Source organism: Ooceraea biroi, chromosome 8 (assembly GCF_003672135.1).
Source record: "Ooceraea biroi isolate clonal line C1 chromosome 8, Obir_v5.4, whole genome shotgun sequence".
NCBI lineage: Eukaryota > Metazoa > Arthropoda > Insecta > Hymenoptera > Formicidae > Ooceraea > Ooceraea biroi.
In genome coordinates, this window is record NC_039513.1 from 13,984,832 (window position 1) to 14,006,034 (window position 21,203).

At 43.1% G+C, this 21,203-nt stretch overlaps 1 protein-coding gene across 10 annotated transcripts in view; it reads left to right on the forward strand.

The window, feature by feature from the left end:
* Window positions 1-21,203, forward strand: part of LOC105275019 (RNA binding protein fox-1 homolog 2) — a 298,261-nt gene that overhangs the window by 231,373 nt on the left and 45,685 nt on the right. For all 10 annotated transcript variants that reach the window (XM_026971670.1, XM_011331608.2, XM_011331606.3 and 7 more), the window contains 2 exons: window positions 9,031-9,085; window positions 21,135-21,155. In XM_026971670.1, coding sequence (XP_026827471.1) covers window positions 9,031-9,085; window positions 21,135-21,155 — 76 coding nt within the window. The remainder of the gene's footprint in view (window positions 1-9,030; window positions 9,086-21,134; window positions 21,156-21,203) is intronic.

Here is a 21,203-nt window from a genome sequence, read left to right on the forward strand (position 1 = left end):
CGCGTCCGCCAGAAATTTCTTGAAATTTACGGGCGACAGGAATATTTATTGCGACAATTATATACCAAGGGAAGATTCGAAGAGACGCGCGCAACTAGCCGAATTTCTCGCCAAATTTCCTGAAGAAGGGGAATACTTTATTACTTATAATCTTTCCCGCGCTTGACTTTTTGATCGCCCCCCTGACCTTTTAACGTTTGGATCTTCCGTGGGGCTCCCCGAATAATTTCGAACATTAATTCGCCTCGATGACTTTGGATGTCGAAGATCCTCGGTGGGGTGACCTTTCTGATGGAAGTTCCAAAATCGACGGTTAATTGTTTCGATTGAACGTGTAACGAGTCGTGCTTGGCGTTCTCTTCCGCGACATAGCGGCGACGTAATACAGTAGACGTTATCTTTTTACGGATCAGAAAACGCTACGCGTATTCGCGTTTCACGAGCAATTTAACGCGTCTGGGCGACGAACTTGTTCGCTCGTGAAATTTGGGGTTGCTCGTCACGACGTATTTGTTCGCGGAGTTCGTATTCCCGACGGATGTGTCCCAATAAAATCGAGAAAATCGACACTCCAATTCAAAAACGCAAGGAGAACCAAAAAGCGTATTACTGAAAAGCAGCAAAGTCAAAGGTCAAATCTATGGATGCAGAAGCTTGGAATACGGAAAAGGAAGCTTGTTCTGACGATGTATTATTCACGCGAACGCATCTGCAATAATGATACTAAAGTACCGGATGTGGATGTGAAGAATATCGTTCATATTTGCGCTCATGAATCGAGCGCGAGCGTAAATGCGCCGGATGCGATTTATACTAGAAGCGCTCGAGATACGCGGAAGTGCGCGCGATTTGCTCCAATCGAGTATTACGGAAAAAGAGGACATCGTTTGCCCCGGGGGCGACAATAATGACCGTCGCTTGGCATTATTAATCTGTAACGCACGTTCTCTTTGAACTCTTCGTTGGTGAACGCGCCCTACGTCGAGTTAGTCTGTCGACTCGGTCCCATTCATTTCCCTCGTTCGCTATCTGCATTCCTGCATTTTGCGTTTTGCGACGAAAGCGACGGAGACGCGAATTCCGGCCGGAAACGAGCAGCAGCAACAGACTTTCGATAATTGAGGAGTATCGAACGGGAAAAGCGCCCTCGTAGGATCCGTCATCATTTGGGAACGAGCTCGAAGCGCTCGTTTGCGGCACTCTTTCATAAAACGAGACGCAAGAAGCTCAGAACACAGCATCCAATGGCTCATTATCTTAACGAACGTCCTTTGTAATCATCGGCCTCCCCGCATTGTCCCGAGTGTTGACTCATTATTACTTGGATGTCTTCGTTCGTATTCCACGTTTACGTTTTCTCTTCTTGTTATTTTTTTCGTCGAACTATAGCTTTCCCGCGAATAAACTATGATTTTTGAAATCGAAAATTAAATTTGAGTCGATCAGCTAGTTTCTTATTATTCGTAATCGGAATGAATCGGATGTGTTTTCAAACGCTAAACGCCACAGCGAGATCCTCCTCGATTGAACGATGACGAAATTTTCGCCAAAGTTTCGCTCTTCTATCACGATTGTCAGGTATATATGTGTAGTCCATTTATCTCTGGTCTTTCCAAATTTACTGAGCGGCGCGGTAGGGTAGAGATTAAAATGATGACCGTTTTCCGTCTCTTTCGAGGGATTTCCTTCCTACTTCCAACAGAAACGTCGTTCGTCCCTGATAGAAGCCAGAATAGATCCGTCGATAGCGCGCAAAAAGCGTCGCGTGTCGCGGAAAATCCACACGGGGACGTTTGAACGGGTCGATCGAGCGGATGATAAGTGCTTATGGCAGTTCAAGCTAAGATCTAAGGAACAGCAGGAACGAATGCATAATCCAGCCGCGATTCATCGCGCGCCATGACAAACGATGCAGAGGCTACGGAAGCCTGAAATTACGTCGACCCACTGCTGGACGAAGAATGCAGATTAACGAGCAAGAACCGCCAAGAAAGCGGCAAGAAATCCCCGACGAAAGAAAAGCTCTTAGCTCTACGTGCAAAACACGTCGATGCCGCGGAAGGGATAATGGCGACGCTAATGTCTTCTTGAGACGATCTAGAATAAAGAAGATGTGAGAAAAGACATGCGAGAAAACCGGAGACGCATCTGAAAATATGCTGGCGCCCGTGATACATGAAGTGCCCGAATACTTCCATCTCCTACGAGTACCTACGAGAGAAAGAAATTGCTAAATATTTAAATATATGCAAGTAGCGAGATAAATAACGAATAATAAAGAAGAAATATACTGCTCCGACATCAAGTAGTATTTTAATTTACACGTACATGTATACATCATAAAAAAGATGTTATAAAAACTTTTACGTGGAACTATTATTTATGTCATATTTATGAAGCACACATGAAACTTCATGTTGACGCACTTCGCAAGAGATATTTCATGCTAAACGATCGTGCGACGAACGATGCCCCAGAGCGGAATACTGAGATTTTTAAGGGTGAGGGAGCTTCGCGCGTCATGCCCGCGAGCGGTTGAATGTTATGGTTGCTGCACGCGCGACATGAATGCAACTTAACGGGCTTGGCCTTGGCGAAACTATCATGGTCGACTAGTAGTCGGAAAAAGCTCTTCCTGAAGATGCAAAGGAGTAGCCGACATTCTGGGTCAACGGCGACGACGTCGCTGCGCGGGGGTGAGGGGTGTGTGACGATACCCTTCTCGCGATAACGTGCAAACGTGGCACCGGTAGGTAGGGGTGGACCGGCGTATCGGCGATTAAATCGCGCATGAAAAATTCATGCGAGTTTCGCGAACCGGTAGAATTGGAAAGAAGCATTTCCATGGCTACGATTTTATAACTCATTGAGAATTCCGATCCGCGATCGGGAGGAAGGAAGTGCAAGGGAGAGAAGAATATAGCGAGTATCACACCTGAAACTTCCGTTACACCCTCGTCGCGTGTCTAAGTGGCACGAACAAAAACCACCCTCTGCGTCACTTGTAGAAAAATCTTTCACACCGACATATGTTGCACCTGATTTTCGTCGAATTCAATATTTATTGAAACGCGTGCGTTTAATCTTTCGTATCTGCATCCCCATTACGCAACAGAGTCTAGCGTAAAAAAATATTGGAAATGCAATTTGGAAGACTGCGAGTGTACTTGACCGTGTAAAAGTCATGTGTGTCGATTAAAATGGGGGCGAACCAGTGCTATCCTCGTTTCAATCCTATTTACCCGCAAAGTGCATCGCGTAATTGAGAAAGCGCGCGAGCAAGTCTGAACTCAAAGAAAAAGAGAAAAGAAAAGAAACAAGAAGATCGTGGAAATCGCGAGCGGATCGTAAGACGTCTGCGAGACGAGAAAATCTTTCAGTCGAGTAATCAAAGCGCGGGGAGGAGGAAGAGGGAAATGACTTCGCAATTGGGGTCACCGTGCAGTGGCTAGCGGCCTCCTGAGCGAGTGAGATGACCAGTAAGACGTCGGGGGTGAGCAGAGGGGAAACAGAACTTCTATCAACTTGTGCATTTCGCCGCGTGATTCTAACGCGGCTCGGAATGGAAGCGACCAGTGCGGTCATAGGTTACAAGACCGCTTCCGACATTAACGACGGGTACCCCACCTCAAACCCCGGCCATCCCCTCGTACGGTGAGCTGCACAGGGCTGTCGGGCACCGGTGGTCGAGTTTTCGGCCTTAGCAAGTCAAATTTATGCAGATGCCCGCACGTCGAAGGCGCGCGAGGGTTGCGCGAAATTTCCAAAGTGCCATTTCGCTTATTCGACCGCGGCTGTTCTCGAAGGCGGTGGTAGCGGCCCTCTTCCTCCCCCGTATCAACCCCTCAAGCCTGGCCGGATCTACCGCTGCCCCATACCGGCCCTTAGGAATGAGATAAGTGCTCGGGAAACGCGGATTCCCAGGTTGCCGAGGTTGCCGGAGGAGGATCGTGTCGATTGTTGGATCCTCCGAATACCGATCGTCCTTGTACCCCGGGGGCTTTGATTAATGCGGCAATTTCGCCCTCTGCTTCGGGGTGTGCTCCGCTAGTAGCCAATTGCACCGAGTGCAATGGTGGTTTTATGCAGGACGGTATCCCGGTAAATGGGCGTTTCATCGAGCGCGAGCGGATATATTCAGTTCTTGTCGTTATTTAAGCGCGGAGAGTACTTGCGGGTGGAATTTTGACGTAAATTTCTCGGCTCTTAATATAAATCGCATTAATTAAAATATAGGATTGTTAACTCGTAGAATTACATGCTGATATGTAATATCAAGTTTTTAATTTAATATTTTCAATTCTAGATTGGTCTTTGCGAGTAATATATATTTTGTTTTTTCAAATCTATTGCATATTATTAGACTCAAAATACATGTATATTTAAAATGATAGGGAGAGATTTTAATAGTTTTTATAACGTATCCATTTTAGTCGTGATTAATATTATGGATCAAAATAATGTTTTATTCTTGTTGTTATGACGCGCATTCGATTAAATTTGTCTCTTGATAACTCTCAACTTTAATTATCCACCGGAGGAGTCGCATGCAACGCGAACATAAAGCAGTGTTTGAGGCTAAATACGTGATAACATTGACCAGAACGTTTTGGGGAGGAGCTCGTGATATTGATTTACGTATAATTTTAGGTTGCACTTCACGCTCTGTATAGATAGTCCCGTGACAAGGCCGTCGAAGCGTTCCTTCGTCGCAACCCTGTCGTTTACGGATTATTCAGTGGCCTGCATCCATAATTTTTTTCCTTGCCGAATCAATAAAGCCACGTAAGATCGTGGCTGTCCCTTTTGTGCCTTCTTCGCACGTATAAATAAGATGCATCGAGGACGAGAGCGTCACGTGTATGCCCCAAGATATCGATTTCCATGCTTCCATCTTGATCGCACTTTGTTAGTCCGATCGCCTATTTTAATTTTTTTTTTCGGTGCGCTCTTGTACTCGCATATCTATGTTAATTCAGCACGTCCGATCGAGGTCAGACTTGCATTAAGCAGTTCGATATGGGAACATTAATTTCGTTCAATCTCGATCTAGACGGATCGTCTATATATTCGCAGATGATATTTTCCAGATAATAATTTGACCGCGATGTCATCATGTCACGTCATCGCTACAATTCGTATCGTTTTGCATCAACGGTATCACACGGCGTTTCGCTGAGTCGCGCGTTCCATCCCCTATTTATATTACCAGCGCGAGCGACAATATCCGATGAAAATTGAAATCGGCCGACGGTGCGGGCGCGTTGTCATTAATATCCGCCGATATAATTTACAAAACAATCGCGGGAAATCGGGCCTGGTCCGCGAGATGCTCCCTCGCGCGCGGATGCACTGGTTGCTGCGACAAACAAAAATTCAGTCAGTACGCCGTAATTGTTTATCAGAACAAGGTAGTTCGTGCACGGACACGCTTGTTTATTATCGACGAGAATCAATCTGCGTGGCTTGTGCGTATCCGCCGATTCGCATTGGACTCGTTTGTTTGTTTGTCAAAATGCAGCCGCGGTTTTTGCAGCGTTGCATCCCGAGGCAGGGCGATGCATTCCCGATAGACGAAGCCCGAATTTTCGAATCGAAAAATTTATTCGGAAAATATGCATCTTCGACGAGCCGGAGAGAGAAATTTAGAAACGTAAGAGAAAATCACGGGAAAACAGTGCGAGCCGCGGTGTTTCCGTGCCGCAGATTTTCTCTCGGGGAATTCTATTCTCGGTGAAGTAATTATATTAAAACAGTATTTTAATACAGCAATGTTAAACGTCGACGAACACATTTAACAATAATTACTGTTAATAACGTCGAACCCTTTGCTTCCAACTTTCGTCGAACTACCGCGAATTAACTTTGAGCCTTGAACAATTACGGATTTTACCTCTCATCTCTTTCTCGTGGAAATTTTATTCCCGGAATAAATGACGGGGACATTGTCTCCGAACTTTTCGTATTTTCACCTGGCGACGACCCGAGCGGCCAGTGCTCGTCCGCCAATAATGTTCGTTTAACCGTGCTGCCTGTGACGCGAGATGTACGGCGGCCGGCAACAAACCCTCGTTGCCGGAAACAAGATCGTAAAATGCAAATTGCTCGACGATGCGCCGCGCCGCGCCGGCATGATTGGCCCCGGGTCTAAGCCCCCGTGACTCACAAGCCTCGTGAGAGAACCGATACACGGATGCTGCTTCTCAAGATCCGTTTTAGCCGCGGCGAATTCGAGCGCCGGTTTCGCATCAATTTTTGATTCGCCGCTGGCCCGATTACGAGCCACGCGAACGCCGCACTTCCCGGCAAGTCTGGGAAATCCACCAGCATACGAAATTACGTCTGGGAGGTCCCTCCCTCCCCTTGCCGCCCCGCGTTCCGGAGATCGAAGTAGATAAATTAGGTGTGCGGAAACGAGATTTGTCAGCGATTCAAGATTAACGCGTCGCGCGTCAACCTTCCGCTCCGTCTCGCGCGAGTAACGATTTCTAACGAGATTTTGCGCCCACGTGTTCCGCGATTTCCAAGATTTGCACAACAGTTAGTCTTGACGATAACGAAAGTTGCCCGTTATTTATGTCGCCGGAGATACAAACCAAAAAAACGAAAAAAATATCACGAGATTCAAAGAAAATCTCAACGTCAACTGGCGGTGGTTGCTTTCTAACGTTTGTGCTGAATCGACACGCGTTCTTGTGGTGCATTCGCCTCGGAACCGGAAACTGTGCGGTTGCGAGATATCGCGAACCCTTTGTCCGCCTCGTGCGACGGAACCTTCTCTATCCTGAACGCAAAATGGGGCAGGAAAACGAGGAGGAGGCGTGGGGTAGGTAGGTAGGTAGGTAGATAGATAAATGGGCAAGAGCAAAAAGCGAAGTGGAGGAGCCCACGGTAAGCGAAGCGTTCAATAAAGAACGAAACAAGTCGCGATCCACCCGGAAACTCGTCCCTTTTTGCTAGACGCGAAGGTACTTGAGCGAAATTGAAATAATCGGAAATCGACGGGAAGACTTGCCATTGTTTTCTCGATCATGGAAGAGGATAAAGAGAGAGAGAGAGCGAGAGAGAGGAACAGGAGAACCTGAGGTGGAGGCAAACTCCGGACAGACACGACACGACAGAAAGAGAGAGACAGCGCCGCGATCGATATCTTTCTTTTTCTTCTTTTTCTGTCACTTTCATTAAACTGTCTCGCGCGTAACTGATAAGCGCGTAAAGCGCGTAATAAAACGGATTAGTCGCGCCCTTCGATACGTCAGGTTGACTTTTATTTAACCACGTCCCTCAGCCCTCTCGCTCTCTCTACCCCCCTCGGCGATTGACGCGCATGTAAAGCTCTCTTTGCGGGTCGACGAGATTAAACGCGAGAATTGTTCGCACGCTATTTAAGCGCGTATTGTACGTCGTATTAGCGTGCGGCACCGCGCTCGCGCGGTGATTAAAATCGTTTTATTGTATCGATATTTAGTGCACGGATCGATACGCCAATAGCGCGCCGTGTGCAACATTGTAACGCTTATTACAAAGCGATAAATAAACGTAAGTCGAATAATGCGAACATTATTGAATAATAAATTGTCGATCGGTATTGCGTTAAATTCGTCGACCGCGAAGGTTTCTGCAGTTTTTAACTTCCAAGATAATGTGCCAAATTCAATGCGTTATCTCGCAATTGAATATTTTCTATATATAATCAAAATCACGAGAAATGTTAGTATTGTGTAAAATATGTTTGAAATATAACAAAGATATTTTTAGTACGCGAAAATATTTTAATATGGAGAAATTACATACGTTCGTCTGTATCACAAGTTTTATTCAACTTGCAGAATTTGTTTTCAAACATGAAATATCTCGTTTATCTCGGAAGTTGGAAACTGCAAAAGATAAAACCTCTTTTACTTGGAGAAAGAGGTTTTTATACTTTGTTGTATGTTCACTAACGTTAAGATATAATGTTCCTTGAATTTGGACGCATTTCAGAATAAAGTAAATTGATACGTGAATTTGAATAAAAAACTCTTCTGGCATAATGCATTCTACAAAATAAATTTTTTTATTATTTCCTAACTTGATAAAAAAGAATGGTCAATGGTAAATGGTACTTGATTGCAAATTTACGTATCAAAAGGTGAAAAGGCCGAAGAAATATCTGAATTCAAGTGAAATCTTGTGGCGAATGCACGTTTGAAAAATTTAGTCTTTTGTGTTGTGAATGTGAGCGAACATTTACATACAATTTTTGTAACCGACATAGCGTAAAACAATCGCAATTCCACGAAAAAGATTAACACGCAAACATTTTCCAGTCGCGAAAATAAATTCTGCTTAGAGAAAAGCAATTATTGTAAAAAAAATAACGTGCAACCGCATACAGAATTTTTAATGGCTTATCAAATATTGCTTGTGCATTCGTTAGTTCGATGCAGGAATATTCATGATTATCGATATGAGTTAACTCGATAAATAAAGCCCAAGCATGGCACAGAGATCCTATTCTGCAAAATCTGATCCTGCAACGAACAACATGTATCTATTTACAGGACCCACGCGTGGCCGCTAAAATTGTCCGAGTTTCCCACATTTTATTCGTTTCCGATAGATTTCCACCGTAATTACGGCCGGTTTTACGCGCTCGCGTTTTCGTCCCATCATTATTTCGGCTGATAATCATTGACGCTCACACTTCCAAATTTTAATCGCGACTGTTTTCCTTCGCACAATTATCTCATTATTGACAATTATCGTCAATTAAATCGTAGGAATTGCTTTTTCCCCGAGATTTGTCCGAGATTGATCTGATAATCGTAATTTCTCAAAATTTTCTTTTTACATTTCACTTGCAAAAGAAAATTGTGTTACATCTAAATCTTTACGTTTTTCTGTCACGTTAAGTCTGCTCTGAAAAGTGATAAACGCGATCCGAATGCGGCCACACGCTGGTCCCCAAGTTAAGCGATGTTAGGTGGAAATCTCCCGCGAGTCGGGACGAAAGTTTCGCTTGTTCTAATGTGTGACTCTTCTTAACAGGTGAACAACGCAACAGCCAGGGTACAGACGAAAAAACCGCCGACGGTGCCGAACGGTACGTCCAAACTTTTTTATCACTTTTATTCTTCCCTAACTTTCACCCTCGGAGCTTCTCCCCCGAGGGTCGCTTGGTGCTCGAGTAGCCCCCGAGCTACGACAGAGTTCCATTAGAACTTGAACATCGTGTATAAGGTATTTCGTGTCATATTATCGAGCGGGAAGAACTCTCGTATATTACAAAAGATATTGGAGATAAAAATATGTCGTAAAAAATTCGCAATTTTGGCAGATACAGCTTGATTAGATCATCAGTCAATTTATGATTATATAATTTAAATCCTCGTGTGTTAATTACCAAATTTCTGATATTGCTAATTAGAGGTTCTATCCTATTTAATGAAAATTATGGGCTTTAATTATCTACTGTAAAAAGGATCCTAAACAAGATCGGAACGTTCGATCAATATTACTGTAAATTGAGTATTACTGTAAATTGAGCGATCAAAATATACGTACGTTGACAATCGCGTTTTAAGCTCCAGTTGTCCATATAATTTCCATTAAAATTTCTAATAACACAGCGTTTTCCTCGCGACACGCTTTAATTACTTTCAACTCGCGTAACTGCAGCAATTTGCGCCACGCTAGCAAATTTAGTGGATCTTTCTTTGACGTAAGATTATATTTGGATTATACCTATATAATAGGTATGATACCGACGTGAATTATGCTCTCGGCTATTTGATGCGTGAAATTGAGGTTTTGCGAAACGCAGCGGAAACTCACGGATAGAAAAATACGCCCGTGCTTTCGGAAGCGCTTCGCGAAATGGCCGATCACGCGCGTATTGCTCGCGCCGATGGGGGAACCGCGCGGCTCCATCGTATGAAATAATAAAAAAAATATAGCCCGTATATCATTTCTATCACGTACAATCTATACTGTACAAACGTCGAGCGTATTTTTCCGGAATATTGCGCGGATAGTATACATTTTCTGCATTCGTTGCGTTCCCGACTTTCGCAAAGATGTAACAGCACCGCTGCCCTTCGCCTATTGCAAAATAAGATGGAAAAAGTCTTCACGCTGCGTTCTAAATCTCGCGGTTCTTTTTCGCGATGCGAAATCTGTCTAACGCAGACAAGCGAAGATATCCCATATGCACACACGGTTGTGTACATGCAAATATTGTATATGCTCGTGTTTGTTTCGAGAATATTTGGTTTAGGGACGCGAATCTAAAATTCAAATTTAACGAGTATCGGAAGGATGTATATATTTATATATTTACGCAAACTTCCTTATATTCAGATATAAAAAATGAGAATAAATTATGCAGGCATGGGAAACTAGAATAAAATACTTTTTAATTAGTCTCTGCGAAAATAATAAAACAATTCTAATAATAAATTTTCAATAAAGATTAATTACATTTGTTACATCATAAATGCTGGCTATAAAATACTTTCGTTTTTTCATGCCAAATAGAAGTTTCATGCGATCATTAACGCGAACGCGACACGTAATGCCGAGACGTTTTAAATTAAAACTACTCTCGGACCGATCGTATGGTCCGATTTAAATTGCGGCTTAGTCCGGATTACTGGACGGACCACTAGCTGCGAAGAGAACACATTGCAAATATGTGTGGTATTACGTAACCGGCGACTGCTCAAATAGGTTCTTCGTTGATTACACTATGAAGTCCTTCAGTCTACCAGATGTCTCTGGGTCACCAGTTAATACCTGGGAGCTTTGCAAAAATATCTAATTTATACGGGGGGTTTAAAAAATTATGCCACTTGTAAAATGCGATCAATTAATGAATATAATTAATTGCCTAATAAAATATAATTTTTTTGTTATTATTATCATTGCATCAAAATAGGGTTTGATCGTAATAGGCAGACGTCATCTCAATTTATAACAAATTATTTTAATAATATTACAAGATCATTAATTACATTTATACGAAATTTATACGAAGATTACATGAAAAAATTAGATAATACGTTATAATTTAGAGATATAAGTCTATATAAATCTACAGTTTTATTATTGATGTATAAATAGACGATTTGTCTTCGTCCCTACACCGTACACGTATCTTGACGAATCTCCTTTTCTCGAGAGGGTTGACGGACATATATTATACCGACCCCTGCACTGTGGGTCGAAGCGGCAAGGCTGGTCTCGGGTGTTATAAATAATCGGTACTTAAAACAGTAATAACGATCGCGTTGCCAAGTGTTTCCTAACGTGAATATAATTCTGCTAGGCAGTTTCGGGCCCGCAAAGGACGCCGAATGATGCCGGCGTCGGTTAGCATCGCTAATTATAACCGCGATTTCGGTCAAACGTCGACAAGATTAATCAACTGGTACCTTGTAATTCTATTTCTCGTCTATTTCTTTAGTTTTATTCACGTTTCCATCTTTAAAATGTGCATCCTAAGCGCCAGCCAGCAGATTCCATATCTCGATATATCATTGAAGCATATTTTAAGATTCTCAATTAAAGCAGAATCAGCTTAAGTCTGTGCTGCAATCAGGCCAATTCGATATACCGAAGAAATGTCTCGCTTCTGAATATCTGAGGGATCAATTAAAATCGATTAAACCGACTTCGGATATATAGGGTGTTTCCTAAGTAAGTAGACAAACTTAAGGAGGATATTCCTTGGCTTATTTTAAGAAGAAAAGGTCATATAAACATATGTCCTAAACTGCTTTGTTTTCCAAAAAAAGTACATCACTGTTTTCGTTCACTTTTCGGATAGCGTGCTTTTGCAGTACGAGTCAACAAATTTCAACAGATCTCAGAAATCGCATAATAGATGGATGTGAAAGAATACGTAACACTCCAGGTATTTTTGAGCGTGTACGTTAATCAATGGAAAGGAGAGTTGAGGCGTGTATCATGGCTGCAGGTGGACATTTTCAGCAGTTACTGTGATGTTATTATTTTTCTTTTTAGTTACTATTTTCTTTTTCGTTATAATTTTTCTTTTTGGTTACTATTGTTTTTCATTTGTTTCATTTGCAATAACACAAACTGTTCTATAATAAACGAAAAGTGAACGAAAACAGTGATGTACTTTTTTTGGAAAACAAAGCAGTTTAGGACATATGTTTATATGACCTTTTCTTCTTAAAATAAGCCAAGGAATATTCTCCTTAAGTTTGTCTACTTACTTAGGAAACAACACCCTGTATATGTAACAAATATATTCTCTTCTTGCAATCCGCTTGTTCACATTTCTATGCGATCGCTGTCAATGGTGACTTCTCGGTCCTTTGTCAAAAATATTCAACGATCGTTTCTTCATACTTTTTGCTTCCCATCCCCAACTCCCGCAACCCTTGCATTACGATATCCTACATAGAATATTAGATACTAGTCATAGAATCCTAACTCGACACCGGGTCGTGAACCCGCGTTTAATGTCGCAATCACGGCTCGCTCGGCCCGACTTAATCGCGATCGAATCAACAGGATTCCGCGTCCAACAGTCGGATTGATTCTCTCCCAAGTCGAGGCAACGTCCTGCCGAGTGACGTGTGTCGGTGTATGCGTGTGCACACGTCCGTGTGTAGGTTCGTGCAGAGTTTAACCCTGTGCTCACGCACGCGACATGCAATTATCGGAATGCTAAGGCTCGCGCCCTCAGCAGCAGCGCGCGCTCCGAGGTAGACGTTAAGATCAATTCAGGCCATTTGGCGCGTACAGGTGTACATGTGGCCGCGACGCCTCTAATAGTCGATTCGACAACTGTCGATTCGATGGAATATAGGGCGGTTGGGACATCCCGCACCTCGTGGTCGCCCCGATATTGTTGCGATAGCTGCGGCGTTGTGGCGTCCGGCGACCGATAGTTCGATACTCCACGAAAGCCCGAGAGCAGATTCTTAATTAATATAACGTAATTCAATATGCAGGAAATTCATTTATAATTTATGAAAATTCTTTACGCGAAGCGCGTCGCTGTCAAATTTCCGGGCGGGTCGAGAGGAAGATAGAATGATGGAGACATTAACCGAAGGCTGAAACGTGAAAGGGTTTGCACTAAGTTCCTCCTGTTGCCTTTCACGTGTCGTATATACGAGTGGAAAAGCATGTGCGATAAACGATCAAAGCGACATTTAAGTATTATTCCGCGAACTTTTACCGCGCGCTTTCACGTGCTAATAATAATACCAAAAGAGAAAATGTATGCACGCCTAGATTCGGACAGCCGATGTGGCTGAATCGAGCGTGTGGTTTTCGCGCTACATTATATTCGTTTTTGAGCTGACGGAAACGAGGGAAGGATTTAACGGAGCGCACACGAGCGACTTCTGTTCGTGTAACTCGACGTGTGTAAATACGTGTAATTTAGTTAAATTTAGATGTTAATGTGTGTTATCAGTTTCGTGTTTGCAGTTCAAAATAGGCGATACGTTGAAAACATGTGGTCGCGCTATTGTGTTACTTTATGTATTATTACGGTACTATAACAGCCTGAATATTGGGCTTTCCATACTCCTCATCAAAGAGAAACTCGCTTCAATATAGCTGATTTACGCTAATTTGCTTTAGTATAGAATAATAAATTTTCACGAGAACTTATCTAGCGAAAATAAATTGTTGTTTCCATTTTATGCAAAAATAGATGGAAGCACGAATATTTTACCGAATAACAAGTTGAAATGGATGATTCAAAATTAAATTTGAAACATGGTACAAATAACTCTGTCATGTGGAAAATTCTGATAAATCTGAAATTACGTGTTAACTGTCTCCATATATTCCTTCTAAAATTTGGATAAAAAAAGTTAAAAATATTTACTGGTATATTTCTGTAATCTCCATATATTCCTTCTATCAACAAGATTACGCAAAATCCAGAATAGCAATTTTTTAATGATATAACGTATCTCTTTGCAGATAATATTTCTCTTATTATCCAACCTTTGAGACGTACTGTGCAATGTGCTGCTTTTCTAAGTGCAAAGTCGCAAATTTATCTCGTCTCGGGCCACGAGGGATCTTTCTTTCTCTCATATACTTGCACGCGTGTAAATAACTCTGAAAGGAGATCGGGCGGGCTTCGTGATCCCGTCCGACCTGTTTTCTACGACACTGGTATATATTTTTCCACCCTTGTATATATATCTCGGATCGGCAGGATTTACCCGTGAAAGCCGAGTCATAAAAATTGCATACTTGCCCTCGCTCGTCCCACTTTCTCTTAAGCGATGTTACTCAGCCTCCCAATTCGTTTAACCGATGTAAAATTTACGTTCGATGGTTTCCTGCATAATTTCTTTCGTAACTGGATTTAGCCCCGTTCCAACAAAACAACCTGCAACTTTGAAAAAACGATGTAACATTAATTTTTTTAAATACATTTGATGGTACCAAAATACACAGTCTATGTTGTTCTAAAAATTACAAGTACTCACGAACACAAATTTCAATGTGCGAAACGTATTCTTCTGCCTGATTGATATCTATTCTGGTATCGCCTTGTGTAATCGTATCTGCACATTTTAAGCTGCATCTCGCTGCATCGTTCATCAACCCGATACCTGACCCTCCGTTATCCGCAACAGCGAGGTCGCCCAGGACGGAACAGCACTTTTTCATTAGCCAGCACGAATCACAGCGAACACCCGCCAAGATTATGCCGGACATTTCGCGTCGCGCCTTTGTCTCCGTCGCCCTTTGGCGGCCGTCTCGTACCGTCTCGTCCGCTCGCGTTTTATGACGCGATTTTCTCGCCTTTCTCTCGCGCCGCTTCCGTGAGAACACCCGGTACGTGTCGTACGCGATATCCATAATTTGCGCAAAGTCTCGCTGTTCATTAATTGCGACGTAAATAACGTCCCGTCGCACGACACCGCATACATTTGCTCGCGCGCTCGCGTGGCATGCTGCGTTTCTTTTGCTCCGTGCATTTTTCCCCCCTCGCATTTCTTTCCCACGTATATTTTCCCCTGCGTTACACGCTTCTTTTGCCGAGAGCACGAGACACCACCCTCGTCTGCTTCTCTCCTCCGCACGCTTTTACGCGCGAGGAAAAGCGCTCTGTAACGCATCGGGATATCTCGCGCGTGACATCTCTCTCTCGCGGCAAGAAATTTCCTCCGCGGTTCACGCGCGTGCGCCAACCCCGCTCGTTTGAGGTCGTTTAAAACCTCCTCGTTTCTCGAAATTGCATCGCCTTCTCCTCTCTCTCTTCCTCCTTCCTCTTGCGCATTGTCTCGGTCGCGTTACCCCCGATAACTCGGTGCAACGTCGTCAGCGCCGCCACGCCGCGTCGTTAGCCTTCTCTTCCTCGGCATTATTCCGTTTTCGTAAGACGTTTTGCATGAAGTGTCTCGCTCCGAGGGAAGTTTCTATTTTTTTCCTTTTTTTTGGTTTCGCTTTTGCGCAATTGGAAAGATCTCCGACGCAAATAGCATTATCCGTATCCGAGTAAAACGGATTTTACTGTGGCCGCGTTTATCGCTACAGCGATTCTTGCAAAGCGAGGCAGGCCGGGATCCGCGCTGAAACGAGAAACACGTTCAGCGAGAAAGAATCAACCCCGTGCATTCACTCGCGACTGGGTGGCACACTTTTTTCCAACTTCCCGCGCACTTTTTCGAGCTGTATGTTCCGACGAGAGGAAGTGGGAAAGTGCTGACGATGCATCGGGCAAAGAACGAGCGTGGGAAGTAGGACGAAAAAGTTGGAGCGCACGCGCGCGCGAAGCATCGTTTTATTAAAACAGAATTCTATTTTTATTCCCGTCGCGACCGGCCGCTAACGCTGTGCCGGTGGTTAATACCGGAAACCGGGTTTAATGGAATTACAACGTGTTTTATATGCACGCCGGCATCCTCGCGCGAGAAATTCGCGAAACGACGGAAAGCGCGTTCGCGGGAGGGAAAAGGGGGACGAGGGAACGGCGGAATTTCATGCGCCACCGCGCAACGTGTTTGCGTAATATTTGCATGATATATTTTCGATGCACTCGCTCGTCCCGTTCGCGAAATCCGATAAGTTTTATGCAAAACGCAAATGCCGCCATTGTCCGCCGCGCGCTCGCGCTCAATAAATAAAACATCGACGATGACGACGACGACGACGACGATGAAGAAGTTGGATTGTATAGGTATTGTATAGGTACGAGGGATGGAACAAGAGGGCGCGCGTCATATCTAAAGATAATGCTCTGACCTAAAGATGTCTGAAGATGCCCTGATATACCGAAATATCGGGCGAAATTTAGGTTTTATGTATGTAAAGTGGGGCTGGAATTGATTTCTTCCCGATGGACGATCGCCATAATCACGAATCGTGATTATTCCTGTCACCCCGGTAGCGACAGTTCTCGCAAATTAGCAGACACCCACGCGAGCAAGCGCAAAGTGAATAAACATGATAAATCTGATCGCACCTGGTGGTACTAATTATTCCGCGTTAATTATTGTTGGGTTTCTCGCGTAGCATTGATTGAGTGCGCGCTGAGTAATTCGCGAAATTATTACAATCGAGAAAGATAGAATTTCCAGAATTCTCCCTTTTCTTGTTATACTGTAATTTCTCGCGTAATTACTTACTGACGCGTTTATATCGATTTTCAAAGCTATTTTGCAATGTTTTGTAATTATTACATGGAGCGAGACGTTATACGTGTTTGCACGTTTATCTATGTTTCAGTTTTTATATTGCAGCATAATTCCGTTGTTATTAAATTTGTTTATCTGTTCTCTGGCGTGCAAGCGATACGCAATGGTGAACTTTTCCGAGCCATTTACGTGAAACCAGAGAAAGATCGGAATTTCCGATGGCGCAGTAATATCCAGCGAGATACGTGTCCGGATCTTGAAAAAGCAAAACGTCGGTTCGCTATCATTTCTTCTTCCACTTCATTTTATTGACTGTTTCCTCTTGGCTTTCTACTTGGCTACTTGGTTGGAAATATACCATGTTGCCTGTGCAACAATAACATTTTCGCAGGCACTTTACGCTCAACTTTAGATTAATTGCTCGCCTGTTTTAATTAATTCATTGAAAAGCGAGAAACTTACATTGCGATCGTTAAATCTAAAAAACTGTAGATATTATTAAGACTTTTTTTTAATAAACGAACGACTTGGAAAGAATATTTCTTGACCGTTTATTAAAGCCTTTTACTATAATTTTATAAATTATTTTTTATATTACTATATTATTAACTGTACTTTTTATCCCGTTTATTCCGATGAGCGCGACGCGCGTATTAAGTTTCATAACAAGAACAAATTATTCCATAAAATTTTAATTAAAACTCAGCGTGTTTTTAATCAAGAAACGGAGGCGAGTACACGCGCCCTGCACTCAAACGCTATATTCACAGAAATCCATGTAATAATTTACACACTTTTACACGGAAATGTATGCGAAGCGATTGCCGTTTCGCGACCGAATTTACGCGTGTTCGGATCTCTCGATCATGAAGGGGAGGTGCAGCGATCCTAATAATCACAATTACGCCCACCTCGCCTCATTATTTAATTCCGCCGAAGGCAAAGTTGCTATCAAAGGGCCTGCCGTCGATCGTTCGTTTCCGCCTAAATCGCGCGCGTTCGCGGAACGGGGGGAAAAAATCGAGGTTGAATCCGATGCAATACGCGCACCCGCACACACACACACCTTCGAGGACAGCCGGGGTGTCGCTTCCGGTATCTCGCTTTTGCGGGTCATCCGCGACACGATACAACGACGGCTCGCCACCTTGGATGCGCGATAGGGGTGACGGGCCGCTGGCAGCGAGAGGGTTGGCGGGAGCTCGGGTCGTGGCGAGTAATTCGCCACCTTCCGTTTCATTACAGCTGCTTTGCCGGAGATACAGCCGCGAGGCACGCAATCGCGCGATCAATCCTATCAGCTGGTCTCACACTCGCACCGGCCAAACGCGAAATCGCGCCCCTTTATGCGCGCGTAGATCATCTTACACCACTTGATGCAACGGGCAACGTTGGGGATGGACCGACACAAGGGAGGCATGTAGGGTGCATTTCACGGTACTCTCGAGATTCTCATATTTCTTTCCTTTCTCCGGGTCTTCTCGTATATAACGAGATTTGTTAAGTGAGAAGATAATAGGAATGATAGATTGCATCGGCTAAGAGAAAATTTCTGCTACAAGTTTTATTGTTAATTTGAGAAAGAAAACTAATTGCCGCCCGAGCGCAGGAATTGCATTGTACGCGTGCTGGAAAATATACTAGCTTCTTCTTTTTTTAAATGAAAGTCGATGCAGATGTTGGATGAATAGAGGTACGTAATATTATTCCCGTTTCGCTTGGTCATTTATTAACACTTCCATTGACATTTGCCGCGCAGTTACGTATCGTAATAAAGCTTAATGTAAAATGACGTGTTTTCTCCAGTGCAATCTGCAGTTTTAATGTTATCATTCGCTCCATATGCACAATCGCGAAATAACAAAGGTTCATCGAAATATCCGTAATTGAGCTTGAGCGAGGCGAATTGTGAATGTATACGCTCAAATTTTTATAGAATCTGATTAAACCCCTATGGATTCGCAGCGTTTGTATGCATATGCAATGCATGTTCAATTGCATGGCAATTGCCACGTATAATTTGCACTATTTGCGATCAAAATTTGTCACGACCAAGTTTTTTTAAATTTATGCGACGTACTCGCTCGCTCGAGTTATCACGTGTTTTAATAATACTTATAATACATTATAACTGATCAATTATTAATATTATATTATAATTATTCAATAATAGAGGGAACAGTCACGTAGACCGATGTGTAATCAGTTGAATCAGGAATGTCACATGTCTCTACACTTTTATTTGCACAAGGTTGTGCGACTCATGATTGCTTACATCACGTCGTTCGAACAGATAATTTAAATAAATAGAATACGTTGATGTAGAAATTACAATTCCGTATTTTCGCAGTAATTGTCGATATTATTATAGAACAACTACATTAAGCTGATTAAATTCAAACAGCAGCACACACGATCGTGTTAAATTTGAAGTTTTAATATGTGATTTTAATCAATTTAATCAAATCTGCAACATCAACAAATTTGATCATTATCGAGATCTATCAATGGATCAAGGATATATGAAGATTTCATCGAGGTGAACGGTGATGGTAATAATTTCACGGTAATTTAATGACGCGGCCCTTCGGTTAAACAAGGAGACCGATTGGTATCGATTCGCTTCACAATTAATTATACAGCGGCATTAAGTTATCAATTAATCAGTATTGGATTTAATTCAAAATACTTTATAATTGATGCGCGCATACGGAATGCGCGTCGGTAAATGAGGCTCGTAAATTTCCACGCGATCTTTCGAGCGAACAGTGCGCATTATAGTCGGTACCGCGAGAAGCAACTCCGCGAGCGCATATTTCTCCGAGTTCGTAAAAAGTGATTCGATTTTAAAGCGCCTTTATGCGCATAATCTCGAAAAAAGTGCTCCATAAATCACGCGCCCTGGCCGCGAAAGTTCGTCCGTCCTCCCTTCGCTTTATTCGTTCGCTCCGCCAGCGGGAGCAAAATCGCGGCGTGCGAGCGGCGCGTCCCGAAGGAAAATTGCAATCTCGGGTTTTATAAGACGAGGAAAATGCGCCATCGATAGTTTATGGCCCTTCGACGGATCCAATCTTCCTGTTACATTATTCCTGCGGCCAATTATGTGAAGAGATTGAGAAAAATCGAGAGAGAGAGAGAGACTCATTATTCCTTCGGATGTAAAATTCTTTCCTCATTCATATTACGTGTTCTTTATTTGTACATGAAAACTTTCTGATTACATCATCACGATAATGTAATACAATGATCGCAAATTGACGTTACGTAATGCGATCAGTATCTCGCACATAAAAAAGAAGAAAGTATTTCACATTTCTATAGAATCGAATAGGTGGAAACATTGATGCATCCAATTATTCGTTAATTATTGAGCGAGAGAAAAAGAGAGATATTGATCCTGATTTAATATTTAATGTCGAATACCTTTTCACACTTGTCTTTTACACTGTCGTTTAATCACGTAGCCGACTCTGAAAATTCATTGACTCTCTGTTCTTTGCAATCAAAATTGATGTAGGCGTTAATGTGGATATTACTCGTTTTCTTATTTTAACTGTCTTTATTAATGATGTAGTCGACTCTGAAAATTCAACCATTCTTTGTTCTCCACAATCAGAATTTATGTAGCCATTAATGCGGATATCGCATATTTCTTTTTTTATTTTAACGTACGAGTAATTTGCTACGGCAGACAAAGTTCTCTTTCTCTCTCTCCGAGAAAGGAATTTTACGAACATTTTATGCTTGTGGGAATAACGAGTTCTCTCTTTCTCTGTCTCTCTGCGCGCGGGCGACCCACGGAGCCCTAAAAACCTAGCGGCAATCAATCAACCACGCCCAGCGATTATTAGTGCGGTTTTCTGTGAAAATAAAAGCGAGCGTTTTAATCACGGCACTAAGGTAACTGTTCACACAAAGTTGCCTCTTTCAATTTTAAATGCACATTTATGGAACAACCTTCGTTTACAATCCTCGCGCTGTGTTATTAGCGTTAAGCGTCACATAATTTTCCCTCCGCAGATAAATGAGTTAATTATAATAATTTGCACGCACGGAAGCGCAAGAACGCTTCTCCCAGCGTAAGAATACTCTATTCGCCTACATCGGTTATCGCGTTAATTCTTCTCACCGTGAAGCATATCGCATGACGACGAGGCACAAGCCCGCGTTCGTAACTGGCGGGCTATTACCAGTGACACGGTGTTTTCTGCTCAATTCATTTAACCATCTGCCCTGCATGCGTCACCGTGTTACGCCAGGTAATTGCCGGCACCGCTAAATGCCCTATTAATTATCGTCGTCGGCCGTGCGACAAACGCGATAGCTCCGTCATTCTTGCACCGCTAATGAATTAAAAGGACGCCGTCGTAATCGAAACGGAACGCCGCGCGAATTCCCGCGTGGCAGATTTACGGGGAAACCGTCTGCGAACGGGCCGTCAGGCCCGTAAAAGAAAAAGAAATTAAAGGAAAAAAAAGTAAAACGTTCATGTCCTTTCTGTTGCAGTGTGCGTGCAGTGGCCAGAGGGTAGGTGCTTCCACGACGTGCCGGAGTCGGCACTGCTGAATCTCTACT